The 14,145-nt window shown below is 36.0% G+C and overlaps 2 protein-coding genes across 5 annotated transcripts in view; one reads left to right on the top strand and one right to left on the bottom strand.

The window, feature by feature from the left end:
- TMEM156 (transmembrane protein 156) overlaps nucleotides 1–14,145 on the bottom strand; it is a 214,070-nt gene that overhangs the window by 82,821 nt on the left and 117,104 nt on the right. The gene's annotated exons all lie outside the window — the stretch shown is intronic.
- Nucleotides 1–14,145, top strand: part of KLHL5 (kelch like family member 5) — an 87,039-nt gene that overhangs the window by 6,361 nt on the left and 66,533 nt on the right. For 2 of the 4 annotated variants that reach the window (XR_009210630.1, XM_058430283.1), the window contains exon 1: nucleotides 11,689–12,145. The exons of 1 other annotated variant lie outside the window; for it this stretch is intronic. Coding sequence is in view for 2 of the 3 variants with exons in the window: in XM_058430283.1 (XP_058286266.1) it covers nucleotides 11,763–12,145 (383 nt within the window). In the remaining variant the exon portion in view is untranslated. Of the gene's footprint in view, nucleotides 1–11,668; nucleotides 12,146–14,145 lie in introns of those variants that run through there. One more of the 4 variants, XM_032135847.2, reaches the window with a different exon arrangement.

Raw genomic sequence — 14,145 nt, 5'->3', positions numbered from 1 at the left:
GTAATATACTACCTAGCTCTGCTCTTTTCTTCCATCCAAACTGGTCTCCTAGACACTCTTTATCTGGACATTTTACATTTTAATATGCTATTGTCATGTATCTTCACCAATTTAATCTAATTTTATTCTCAATAAATTTCTATCATTTTCTGTTAGACTCGTGTACGTAGCTTCGCTAGCAGAGTTCCCTTGCATTTTCAGACTATGTGATATCTCCTTTCTTCATGTTTGAAAAATATCCATAGCTTCACCTCATCAGTGGCCGAAGAGATTAACTATGGGGAGATGGTATATGTTACCTGAAGAGGATTTCCCAGAAAAAAAAAAACAAAAAACAAGATGAGTAAAAGCTGTGTATGAGATTAGATTCAGATTGTAGAATATCTGGAATGTCATATTAAGACTCTTAGACACTTGTTTCTGTGCACATGAAGGGGTTTTCTTGGGTTTAACTAAACTTCAAATTGAGAAAGCTTGTTTACTCAGAAGGCTATTAGACAGGAATCATAGTTTTCCAGCAGGGCAGCATCAAATGTTCCTCCTCAGTGGGAGTGATTTTCACAGCAGTCCACACAGGCAGCTCATAGCCATCTGGGCAGCACCTCAGAGGAAGCTCACACTAGGTGGTGCAGGAGCTGCCTCGGCTTAAAAAAAGAAAAAAAAAAAAAAAATACCAGGTCCCACAGGAGCCAGTGTCTCTTACACAACTCCATAGACTGAGTTTCCAGGGTTCTGTAAAAGCTATGCTAATTAAAAGAGCCATCACGGGGAAGTCAAAGCTATAGCTTCCTTATGAGGTATTTATGGTTCATTTATAGTTCTTGAGTCTTGATGCAAATTTACTAATCACAGGGATCATTTTTACTACAAGTAGTGTTACCTAGTAACAGTTGAGGTACCTAGTTTTACAGATGGCCAGGGAACAGAGCCAAAAGAGTTAACTGAAGCTTAACTCTACTCATACTTGTATTATCTGCAGTGCCTTTCATTAAGAAGTATTCCATAATATTTCTTTTGCTTATTTTGATGTAGTGTGTTTTTACTCTTTTTAAATTTATTATTATTATTATTATTATTATTTTTGAGACAGAGACTCGCTCCGTCACCTGGGCTGGAGTGTGGTGATGCGATCTTGGCCCACTGCAACTTCCGCCTCTCAGGTTCAAGTGATACTCCTGCCTCAGCCTCCCGAGTAGCTGGGATTACAGGCACCTGCTACCACACCCAGCTAATTTTTTGTATTTTTACTAGAGATGGGGTTTCACTATTGGCCAGGCTGGTCTTGAACTCCTGACCTCATGATCTGCCCCCCTCAGCCTCCCAAAGGGCTGCAGATCACAGGCATGAGCCATCACACCTGGCCCATTTACTCTTTTTTATAATGGAGAAAATGAAGTAAGTTGAGAGGAAGGTGAGCCTGGAAAGGCAGCAAAGACTACTAGATCATTAAAAATCCTGAATTCCATGCTAAAGATCTTAGCTTTTATTTGTCTTGTAGCTGATCAAAAACAAACAAAAGTAAATGTTTTAAGTAGAGTGATGTAGTCAAGAATTGCACTTTAGAAGGCTACTTTGGCGATAGCGTAGAGAATAAGAGAGGATTTAGACTTGAAGTTGGTCGGTTCATTTCTACTTAATATTTGCCTTTCTTTGGGGAGCTATTTCTCTGATAAGCAAAAAGAAGGAATACTCAAGTCTGTGCTCCGCAGGAGTTTAGAATTGCTGGCCTGGTTTCCGCATGGTTCTTTGGAGAGGCCTGAATCAGTTTGTCCTAAATTTATTTGTCATCTCCTTCCCCCCACTGGAGTTTGGGAGGACTACTCTGAAGTGCCTCCTAAGAACATTGGATTTAATCTAATGCATGATTAACACTAAGAAATTCTAGCCTCAACTGATCTCCACGAATCTCCATTTGACCACTGACATCCTCATTTTGCTTTTTGCTGAAGTTAAATTATTGAACAGGTTATTGGTGGCTTTTCTTTGGGTCTAGTTTTAGGGCAAGCTAGGCAGTTTCTTTAATGGTTAACTGGTTTAATTAACATTTGTAGTGATTAACCATTTCTAATTATGAGCAGTTGAGAAACAGTGCTTCACATTTTCTCCTCTTTATTGCTTTCACTGCCCATTACTACCCTTTCCCTACCTGACTTATGCTGTTCTAACAAAAATATATAATTTATAAAATCTGGATTGGTCCTACAGCAGAATCAAGTTGATCTGTGATTGGCTCATTATGTGATCAGAGAACCCAGGCAACTTCAATTGATTATACTTGTGTCTGGAGAGTACTGATTGATTACTTTTCAAAAAAAATTTTTTTTAACCTCCATCACCATAAAGCTATGTGGAAGACAGAAACAATTCTGGATTTGGTTGAAGTCAGTAAAAGACAAATTTGTGGTTATCCAGATTGTTACTTCTTATGGCACGTAAGATAATTGGGTGTCTCAGCACATGCCAACCGTAATGGATCAGGCAAGAATTTAGCAGTGGTTTTCCATCATTTTTTTAATGATATTACAGTTTTCATCCTTGTGCACGGCAAATATATACTTACATTGACAAAAATCTTAAGGAGTGGATAGCAAGGGAACCTTGTGTTTTACCAGTCATCAAGCCAAAGGACTATTTTCAAAAGTAACGATTTTGTTATATCATAGTAGTATCAACTGTAATAACTTTTACAGGTGAGCTTAAAATAAAGGCTATATAATATCAATTTAGCTGAGTTTTAAAATGTCCCTTGCTTTACTACCAGGTATCAGTACTGATAGGTAGTTGTGGAAGAAAACGATTCTTTTGATGTTACTGTGGGCCAGTACTTTGTAAGAAACAGCAGCAGCAATTGGGAGGGAGCTAAGTAGGGAGAAATCTGTGAGGCACTTGTACTTGGTGAATAAATGTAATTTTGGCATTTAACTGCAGTTACGATGAACTTAATATTTTGTTACGTAAGAAATCACGTGTTCCTTAAGTATTCTGTTCCACTGCCCCCCCCCCCCCTTTTGTGCCTTACTTGCTTTTAGTTTGGTCAGATATTATCAGCAAAGAATTTGTCTACTCTGCTACTCTCTACTAGACATCTAACCTTGTCCAAGTCAACTATACTCTCAATCTACTTCCTCATTTGCACAACTACTCTACCTGCCTCACAAGGTATTTTTGAGTAGCGAATGAGAATAATTCTTGCTTTGAAAGCAAGAAGCAGTGTGGTGTATTCGAAAGTATATGGTTTTTAGGGTCCATCCTGGACCCTGCCACTCATCAGATGTAGGTATTAAGTCAGGTTAATTAATCTCACTTCAGTATCTTCGTCTATAAGGAGTTGTGGGCTGGGGGCAGGAATGACACCTGTTGGACAGAGTTTCTGACAACAAAATGCCCCAGTCAGTGTAAAGTATTTTATATATTATTGTGCTCATTTGGGCACTTAAGAGATAGTAGCTGCTGCTACAATTCCTGACCATTATTCAATACTTAGATGTGCCACTTACTTAATCCTATTACTGAAGAGAAAACTGAAGACAAAGGAGGTGAAGTGATTTGCCCAAATTATACAGCTAGCTGGTGAGTGGCTTAGCTATTGACTCAGGCTCTTTCTGCTGTGTCACTTAGGCTACCATTAATAAGTGATAATGTGGGAAAATAACAGCAGAAGCACTCTCCACCAACTGCTTCTGAACTGACTTACAGCTCTAACCTGCTGCACACTCTTCTGCTGTAAAATGTACTTACTGATACCATGGGCCAATTGAACACTCATGGATAAGCAGGCAGCTCCATAGCTGACCTATACATCTCTGCTTACTCGTTGAATTGAGTACTTACCAGAAGTTAGTTCTGTTTATTCACAAACCTGTTTTTAACTGTTATACTTGTTATAGTAATTATAAAACATTAGTAAACATGTAAATTGATGAAAGTATAAAGAGAATTCTTCCTATGAAAATTAAGTTGAATGCTTTGGGATGCCTCTATATAAATGAGTTATTTAAAAAATTCTATCAAGTTGGATAAAGGCTGGATAATTTTAAGAGACCAGGGAAAAAGTCATCAAAGTCTAAAGCAGGGCCTGTCAAAGGCCATCAACCAGCTACCTGGTCTTCAGACTACTAGGGGTCCTCAAGGATATAAGGAGTGCACATTAGAATATTAATTAACTACATTAGGCAAACTAATGCACACTGGTTCAGCAAATGTTTTGTTTTCACGGTGAGACTTTCTCCTTGAAGAAAGCGATGCATTAATTTACAATCTGTCACAAGTTTTTCCTGTGGTGGACAGACCACTGGTCTAATGGATTCTGTATTCCTATTATTTCAGAAGTGCTTTTAAGTTCTGTTTCCATTTATAGAAACCATAAGTGGAAATCATAGATGATGGATCATTATGGGTATGGCTTATGCAAGAAAAAGGACCCAAACTCAGTAGGAGACCCCTATCAAATACATGGCATTAACCCTATATGAAAAGATTCACAAATGAATGTGCATGTATATGTTCAAGTTAAAATAACATCTTTAAAGGAATGTATTTATTATTTTTATGATTATTGACTTTTTTCTTTAGTGGACCATCTATAGGTTTCATCTGGAAAGGGGGCTTTCACTGTACTCAGAGTTGCAGGTTGACTGGAAATAAATCTTTGACCTCTGCAGCTGTCTAAGCTTTCCTTGCTATCTTAGCTTATCGTATGCATTCTGTGTGTATCTTCATCATGCTGTATTATAATTTTTAAATGTAATGTCAGTTCCTGCATTGTATGTGATATGGTAAAGGGACATAGTTTAGTTTAAAGGTTAAAGTTTACTCCATTTACTTTTTTTGCCTTGATTTTTTTCATCTCGATCTTCTCTCGTATACTTATAGGTATATATTACAGTTATTTATTTAGGATACACAACGAAATAAAATCCTTATATTATATGGCTTTTACCATGAAGTCATCTTCAGTTTTCAGCATATATCAAAGTTCTTGACTGCTTAGTTTTCAGTCTACCATGTGGTTTATAGAGCCAGATCTCTTGGCATAACACAACTGCATTTAAATTGTGTGTGTGTGTGTGTGTGTGTGTGTGTGTGTGTCAATCTTGCCCGGTTGCCCGAGCAACCATGCAGTGGCACAGTCTTGGTTCACTGCAACCTCCACCTCCCAGGTTCAAGCGATCCTCCTGCCTCAGCCTCCTGAGTAGCTGGAACTACACTGCATCCAACTAATTTTTGTATTTTTGTAGAGATGGAGTTTCACCATGTTGGCCAGGCTGGTCTCGAATTCCTGACCTCAAGTGATCCACCCTCAGGGGTGCTGGGATTATATGCATGAGTCACTGCACCCGGCCTGAATTTAAATTTGACATTTTAAAATTTTCATTTACTGATTAAATTAGAAGTAATTCCCAGTTGTTTTTAACAAAGTGAAAGATTTAACATTGTGCTAGAAATCTTAGTTTTGAATTTCGAACTGTAAGTTTTTTTTATCACAGAAGAAATTTTGGTGCCATGTGTTTGTGGTATCGAGTGAATAGAATACAAAGATAACCAAAGATAACCAGTGTTAACCCAGGGCTCACTTGTTCACACTTTAAATTTCCAGTTTCTTAAATAGATTAATTTTTGGCTCTAGACTCCTATCCTAGCTGTTTGATTGCTTGATACATAATTAAAACCAAACACGTCTAAAGCTGCAGTCAATCCTCCTGAAACAATAACCTTACCTCCTTACTTATGTTAATTTTAGTGTTCTTCTTCCAGTCACTCATATTTGAAAATGCTATCATCTTTGACTTTTTCCTCTCCATTTGCCACAGCCATCCTATAAGGTCTCTGTAATACCTTCAACTTCCACCGCCCTTTCAGATCTTGTTGCTTCCAGTCAAATTTGAGCTGTGCCTCTCACATGGTAGTTTTCTGACTTGTTTCCTTCATGAGGTATCTTCCCTCGTAAATCTATTTCTCACCATTGCCAAATTAATCTTAAGGTATTATCTGTAAATCCTCACCTCAAAAGCCTCAACTTCCACCAAATAAAGGACATACTTACCTCTTCTTGATTCAGTAAGAGTTTCATTCAAGACCCTCTGTTGCTGGATTTTAAAATCTTTCAAGTCAAGAGCTGTGCCATTAATTTATTCATTTTTTAAAATTTAAATTCAGGAATTATTTAAATACCATGCACTGTACAGGTTGTTAGGGATATAGTGGTCCCTGTCCTGATTGATTTTTGTGGTCTCTTTCCTCATCTTCGCATTCTGTTCTGCTTACAGAACAAAAGACTTGTTGCATTTACAGAAATACGGGATATTTTTTACATTTTTAATGTTTGCTTTTTATGAGAATGGAGAAGCAGTACAGAATATCTGGTATATTTCTAGAATTAAAGTCAAGGTTAGTAAAAGTAGATCTCAAATCTTTTAGGGTAAATAACTTAAATTTCCCACCATCATACATTTTTAAGTGTTAGGGAATTTACATGTTGGTAGAATTATACTAATATTCAAATATTTTAAATCAAATTCTGATAGACCTAATTTGACAAAGTTTAAAAAGTATCCCAGAATTATTAAACTTTGGAGGGCGCTTCAAAATCATGCAATGCAACTTACTCTTTTTATAACTGAGGAAAAACAGAGAGGTGAGAGCTGCTGGGTTAGTATGGTAAAATTCTTGATTTTTTTAATGCAGTGTATATCACACACTTAAAACTTTAGAAATAGATTTATTAAAATTGATGAGCCATAAATACTGTTTTCTAAAAAACTCTATGTGAAGAGAGATTGATGTAATTATGATTACTAATATAAACTAGTTACCAAATAGCCATGATTTAAATTGAGTGAAGACATAGCTTTAAAAGCCACGCTGTTGAAGTGAGCTCACCTTCAGTCTATCTTAATGACATTTCAGTGTTTCTATTGTAATACTGAATAGTGTCATCTTTTAAATTCACAGACTAAGATTTGAGCAGTTTTGAAACAGAAGTTGCACATGGGTCCTTTAATTACATTTTGAAAAATGTATTCATAATTGACATATTATCTGTTTTAAATAATATGTGAGCTTTTGTATCTCAAGTTTAACCTGAAATAAAGCAAGGTTATAAAATTAGAGGTATAGAATATAATTTTGTAATTAGTTTGAAGAAAGTGTGTCCATTTGAAAAGACATCTGTTTAGCCATTGGATGTCAAGTGATAGAATTTTATGCCTTAAGAATGAATAGAAACAAATTCTTAGAATAACATTGTGATTTTTCTCCTAAGTTGAAAAAATACTGTACAATTTTGTCAGCCAGGCACCGTGGCTGTAATCCTGGGACTTTAGGGAGCCATGGCGGGTGGATCACTTGAGCTCAGAAATTCGAGACCAGCCTGGGCAACATGGCAAAACCCTGGCTCTACAAAAATTAGCCAGATGTGGTGGTGCGTGCCTGTAGTCCCGGTTACCTGGGAGGCTGAGATGGAAGGACCACCTGAGCTCAGGAGGTTGTGGATGCAGTGAGCTGAGATCGAGCCACTGCACTCTAGCCTGTGTGACAGAGTGATACCCTGTCTCAAAAAATATATATATATTTTGTCACCAAGGTAAATGTGTCTGTAATTTTAAAATTAGATTCTTAATTTATTTTATAATTTAAAAAATAGTATAAGCATATACTTTTATTATTGCTCTTATAATTGTTGGATTTTATTATAGCTCTTATAATTGTGGAATAATTTATGTATTCATTAGAGAAATATTTTTTGAGCACCTACTGTCTCCTAGGTACTATTGTAAGTGCTGGGATTACAGTGATAACCAAAACAAAGCCCCCCTTAAGCTTACTTTGTAGTGAGGATAAAGACAATAAGCACATAAACATCTAATATGCCAAGTGGTGGTAACTGCTATGAAAAAAATTAGGAGGGTCAGCGGGCTTGTGAATGATAAGCAGTCTAATTTACAGAGAGTAGTCAGTGAAGACCATTTTGATAATTTAACAATGTAATGATTTTTAATACGTATTGATCTTTTATAAATAATTTTCGTGGGAAATACTTGTCATCAGAGCTGGATAAATTTTGGGGCAAGACAATTTTATATTGTTGGTGAAAGTTGTTGGAACAGAAGAAAAAGTGTTATTTAAGTAAATGCTGAATTTCATGCCATAAAGGCATTAATGTTTAAGCTTACTTCATATTTTTATAAAGAAAATACCAGAAATATAAGAACTACAGATCAAGAAGATAAAGATTGATAACTTAATAGAAAAAAAAAAATAGAGGCCTAAATAGCCACTTCATGGAGGATATCCAGATGACCAATAAACATGAAGAGTTACTCAGCCACATTAATAATGAAGAAAATGTTAAGGAAAACCAAATGGGATACCATTACACACCTGTCAGAATGACCAAAATTAAAAAGACAATATGGCCAGGCACGGTGGCTCACGCCTGTAATCCCAGCATTTTGGGAGGCTGAGGTGGGCAGATCACTTGAGGTCAGGAGTTTGAGACTAGCCTGGCCAATATGGTGAAACCCTGTCTCTACTAAAAAAAAAACAAAAATCAGCCAGGCTTGGTGGCGCACGCATGTAATCCCAGCTACTCAGGAGGCTCAGTCAGGAGAATTGCTTGAACCCGGGAGACGGCAGTTGCAGTGAGCCGAGATCACGCCACTGCACCCCAGAAACCCTGTCTCTAGTAAAAACATAAAAAATTAGGCGTGGTGGCGGGCGCCTGTAGTCCCAGCTACTCGGAGAGGCTGAGGCAGGAGAATGGCGTGAACCCGGGAGGCGGAGCTTGCAGTGAGCCGAGATTGCGCCACTGCACTCCAGCCTGGGCGACAGAGCGAGACTCCGTCTCAAAAAAAAAAAAAAAAATTAGCTGGACATGGTGGTGCGTGCCTGTAGTCCCAACTACTCAGGAGGCTGAGGCATAAGAATTGCATGAACCCGGGAGATGGAGCCTGTAGTGAGCCAAGATCGCACCACTGTACTCCTGCCTGGGTGACAGAGTTAGATTCTATCTTAAAATAAAATAAAATGCACATACCTTCAACCCAGCAAGTCCACTCCTGGCAATAAATTCTGTAGATATAAAAGCCTCACAAGGATGTTTCTTTCAACATTATTTTAATGGCAAAAACCCAAAAACCTGAAATCAACCTGAATGCCCATTAGCAAGGAGATAAATTGATTTTTATCTTTGTACTTAATTGATTTTTTTACAGTAATGAATTGATTTTTTACAGTAATGAAATATGTAACTCTTAAAAAGATTATTTATTTATATTTCCATGTATATATAAAATTAGGTGAGAAGAGCAAAATGCTAAAAGATGAATACAGTATGATCTCTCTTATAACAACAGCAAATCTCTTATATACGTGTGTATAAGTTTGTCCATGATTTATAAACATGGAGAGAGGTGTGAAAGGCTATATGTACCAAGCCTGGCGTCAACAATGATTACCATGGGAATGAGTGGAGGAGGATTGGCAAAATAAAGGTATCATCTTTCCTTGCCAGATGTTTGCCCACTCAATGCCTATAGCACTCTCTGGTCATTCCAGCAACTAAAAATCTACCACCACCACCACCTATTTTCCAGAAGCTTTTAGGAGCAAGTTGGTGCTTCCCTTGTTGAGAACCAGCTACTTAGAGTAACTGAAGTGTTTACAAAGAAGATAGTGCCTGAGCTAAACCTTGAAGGATGAAGTGTGTTTTTTAAACCAAAGTTTCTCTGGGAGGCAAACAGTGTTATAAAAGAGGGACCCATAATGTAGACTGCCTTGACTGATGAAGTGGTTTGTCTATGTTGGAAAATGGTTAGAAATAAAGTTGGATAGCTAGAGTGAAGTTAGAAGGATGTTGATCAGAGGGAGTCTGACAAAGGTGAGAGGAGAAGGGAAAGTGTCATTTCACTCTCTAATGCGTCCTGCACAGTACCGCCAAGTTAATTTTCTAAAATATTGTCCTGTTCAACAGTCCATTCAATAACGCCTTTGCTGCATGCTCAAGGCATTTTATCTCATCGTATTCATCTAACTTTATCTCTTACTACACCCTAAAATTAATTAGGTATGGCTGGCTGATCAAACTGATTATTTCCCACTTCTTCCTTGTAGATATGCCCACTTCATGCTTTTATTAGAATCTTTTTCTGTAGAAATCTATCATAGCAGCCTTCTCCCTAATGAAAATGGCCTATACCACTCCATTGCCATCCTGATATCTCCTTTCTTTCTTACAGTTTTTATGGTTTTTCCCATATTATTTAGCATGAAATCGTACTTGGCTTTTTATGCTTCTCATTCTTGTTTCTCTGAATAATTTGTATTGTCTTAAAGAGTTGTGTGAGGTTAAGACAGACACCTCACAATATCTTTGTAAGCCTCCAAAGTAGTTTTTGTTTTTGTTTTTTGGTCAGCTTAGATAGGCATTGCCTTTTGTATGGAATTAGTTGATAAAGGAGTAAATACTGAGCACCCTGAAAACTCAAATTCTGCATTGATAGATCACACCTTAATATTGCAGCATTTTAATGTTTCTTATTTTACCTTATCAAATATTTTGTACTTGGTTCAATAGCTAGATTTAATTATTTTGGGGGTTAGGAACCAAGATGTATATATCTCTGTGTCCCTGACAATGCCTAATAGATTGCATTGTTCACAATAACTACTCAGTATTTTTGAGTTTATTTGTATTTGCTTTATCAATTTGCCTTAACTGTAACCATGTTCAAACCATTGTTTGTTTTGCTAACAACAGAGGGCACCATTAGGGCACTTGTACACCCAGTAGTCCTATCCCAGTCCCTGGTAGCTTTTTTGAGCCACTCTTTCCTTTTCCTAAGTAATGTCATAGAAATTTGGATATTATACTAACTGGCAGTGGCCCATTTCTACTTATAGAGAAATCCTGGCCTCAGTTTATTTGAAAAAGAGTATTTGTTACATTTTGATCCTTTGTAGTTTTCAAACTTTTTATTCTCCTCATTATTCTTTATCCAAGTGAAATCTTACCCAGGATCTTACTATATTAATTAGATCCATTTGTTTTCTGAAGGGAGAAGATAGAGGTGAAGGCAACAGTCTGGAGCCCCACCTTTGTACTCCCCTTTCCTCCTCATTCCCCATCCAAAGAGCACAGCTGGAAAATCACCGTAACTCATCTAATTTTACAAATGCTTTTTAAAAAACTTGTTTTGTGGTATTTCACTTGGGGACTTAGTTTAGAAATAGAAACATTTTAGTTTTAAAGTGATTATCTTTAAGTACAAAGGGAAATGCTATAGAATACATTTATTGTTTCAGCAATAAAAGAGTTAATATACTAAGCAGCAGAGACTGAGATACTGCAACGGGGATAGTGTTTTCTGTCTCTGTCGTTTGTGGTTTAAGAAAAAGGGGGTGGTGTTCTGCATTTGAAAGGACTTTAATGAATGCTGTCAGTGTTTGTGAGACCTAATGGTCAGTATGGGAAAGGAGAGCCGGGAAAGTGGTCTAGCTGCTTCAGGATAGGTGGATGAGAGTTTGCTCTGATTGAACGGAATGTTCCACCGTGTTTCATCTTTATTCATTATCCTTTGTTCTTTAAAATCTGATATATTGGCATAAAAGTAATTGTAGATATATATATGAATGTGATTTATTTTCCTTTACATCTTTTTGTTGTGTACAGCAGGGCATATACTTCTCTTGTCTTGGTTGGATGCACAAATCTGTGTGCAGTGCTTTTTGCCCGTTGCCTAGACGATCACTTGGTTTCTCTGAGGATGTCTGGTTCTCGTAAAGAGTTTGATGTGAAACAGATTTTGAAAATCAGATGGAGGTGGTTTGGTCATCAAGCATCATCTCCTAATTCTACAGTTGACAGCCAGCAGGGAGAATTTTGGAACCGAGGACAGACTGGAGCAAACGGTGGGAGAAAGTTTTTAGATCCATGTAGCCTACAATTGCCTTTGGCTTCAATTGGTTACCGAAGGTCCAGCCAACTGGATTTTCAGAATTCACCTTCTTGGCCAATGGCATCCACCTCTGAAGTCCCTGCATTTGAGTTTACAGCAGAAGATTGTGGCGGTGCACATTGGCTGGATAGACCAGAAGTGGATGATGGCACTAGTGAAGAAGAAAATGAATCTGATTCCAGTTCATGCAGGTTGATTATTTTCTTACTGTTAGAAAAGGGGTGTGGGGGTATAGCTCTATAATGTTTTTAAATAATTTAGTATTTATTATTTAAAATCTGATTATATATGTACATCTGCATACACATATATAATATCTTGGTATGAACATGTGATACTTCTGCTAGGGTTTTTTTAATGTTCTAATATTCTGTAAAATTACAAAGACAACAAATAGCATTCATTTTGAAATATCTTGTGTTCTATATATAGATCTGGCTCAGCTTTGAAAATAATATATAGTAGCGATTTCATGTATCATTGCCTGTGGTTTGCTTCATTCATTAACCTTCTATATTCATATCAAAACTATAGAAGATATTTCTATAGTATGAAATTTTATGGACATTTTAGTTTATAACAGATGATAGAGTCATTTTTTAATTTAATGAAAAGGAAAGGTTTTACAAAGAGATGCACATTATAGTTACCAATTTTTTGACACAATTGTAGTTGTCAATAATATTTTTCTTATGGTTATTTCTCTTTGTCCTGTCTGTGTTACAGCTCTCCAGACTAATATAGAGAATACTAAGTAACATGTCTCTAAGATGACAGCTACTAATTCCTGTTACCTTCACTTTCACTGAAATGTGTGCTATTTAGGGAAATGAAGGACATTCCTTCAGGAGAGTTTAAGGGAATGTAGAGGGACTAGATGTGATTATCTGGTAAAAAGGGGACAGGAAGAAGGGGAAATCAGTTAGAAGAAAGAAAATAAAGAAAAAATTGGTAATTTCATAGTGACTTTATCTACCTTTATCTTGGAATCTGGCTTTATCTTTGAAATGGATTTTCTTATTAATCAGTTTAAACTACAATAAGATTATGTAACAAGTTAGAGCATGAAAGTCATCTTTCTGATTAATCTTCATTCAAAAATATTTCTAAATATTTAAAGGCACAAATAGCTTATCATTTGTCTAATTTGATTATTATATTTTTCTCTTAAAATTTCTGTGCAGCTTTTGATAACACTTGTAATTTGTAAGTTGGTTATTAATGATGTAGGTGTCATATGGAATGAGACAAAATGAATTTATATATTTAAGTATCTCTTACTTGAGGATATTTACCACCTTTTCCTCTTCTAACCTTAAGAATGTGGAATTGGAAGGATAAAAAAATGTATACTCTAGTCATTTGTGTAATGGAGAGAGGGGAATATCTGTATGTAGGTAAATAGTGTATTTAATTTAAATTTTTTTAAATTAGTTCATGACTTGGCATTATCTTAAGGGAATAGAAGCCACTAATAATTTAATTTGGAGATCAATTGAGCTAATGTGGTTTCATTGTTTGTATTTTCTTTGGAGACTTGTTGCCATAAAGAGAACAGTTTATATGGTAAAAGATTCATCATTTTTGTGGAGAACCAAAGAGTAAATGTTTCATTTGAAAATCAATATATCAAGAATATTTTAACAAAATTAGAACAAATAAAACATTCATTTACCAATATAAGTAAATTCACATATAAAACTCTTAACATGTATCTACTACTGGAGAAATTATAATGTGAATATAAAATTTTTATACATGTGTAATCTTGGAAAAATTATACACACATTGGTTGCTATAATTCCTTACAACAAAGGTAGTTTGCATGGCTAATGATTACTGAAATAAAATTAAGCTATTCTTTAGTATGCATACAGAAATATCTTGGTGGGCTATTCATTATGAAATAAAAAGATTATCCTTTTTTGACTGAGAGATTGCTATGTGCATTCTTCAAGAATTTTAAATTGACGTTTTTAATTTATAGGAGATATAAAAATAAAATGACATTTTAAAAAATCTAAAATAAATGAAGTTGTTTAAAAATGCTACTCAAGAAGACTCATCAAAGTAAGATGGGTGTGGACAGTTTACATCTTCAGTGACCAAACTATTCCAAAAATAAAATTTCAAAAATAAAATGTACTGTGAGAAAATGTTTTTGATTTTTAGATATGAGGGGAAATATGTC

This window comes from Hylobates moloch, unplaced genomic scaffold (assembly GCF_009828535.3).
Source record: "Hylobates moloch isolate HMO894 unplaced genomic scaffold, HMol_V3 SCAFFOLD_17, whole genome shotgun sequence".
In the NCBI taxonomy this organism is placed as follows: domain Eukaryota; kingdom Metazoa; phylum Chordata; class Mammalia; order Primates; family Hylobatidae; genus Hylobates; species Hylobates moloch.
This window is presented reverse-complemented; position numbering and strand designations above follow the sequence as displayed.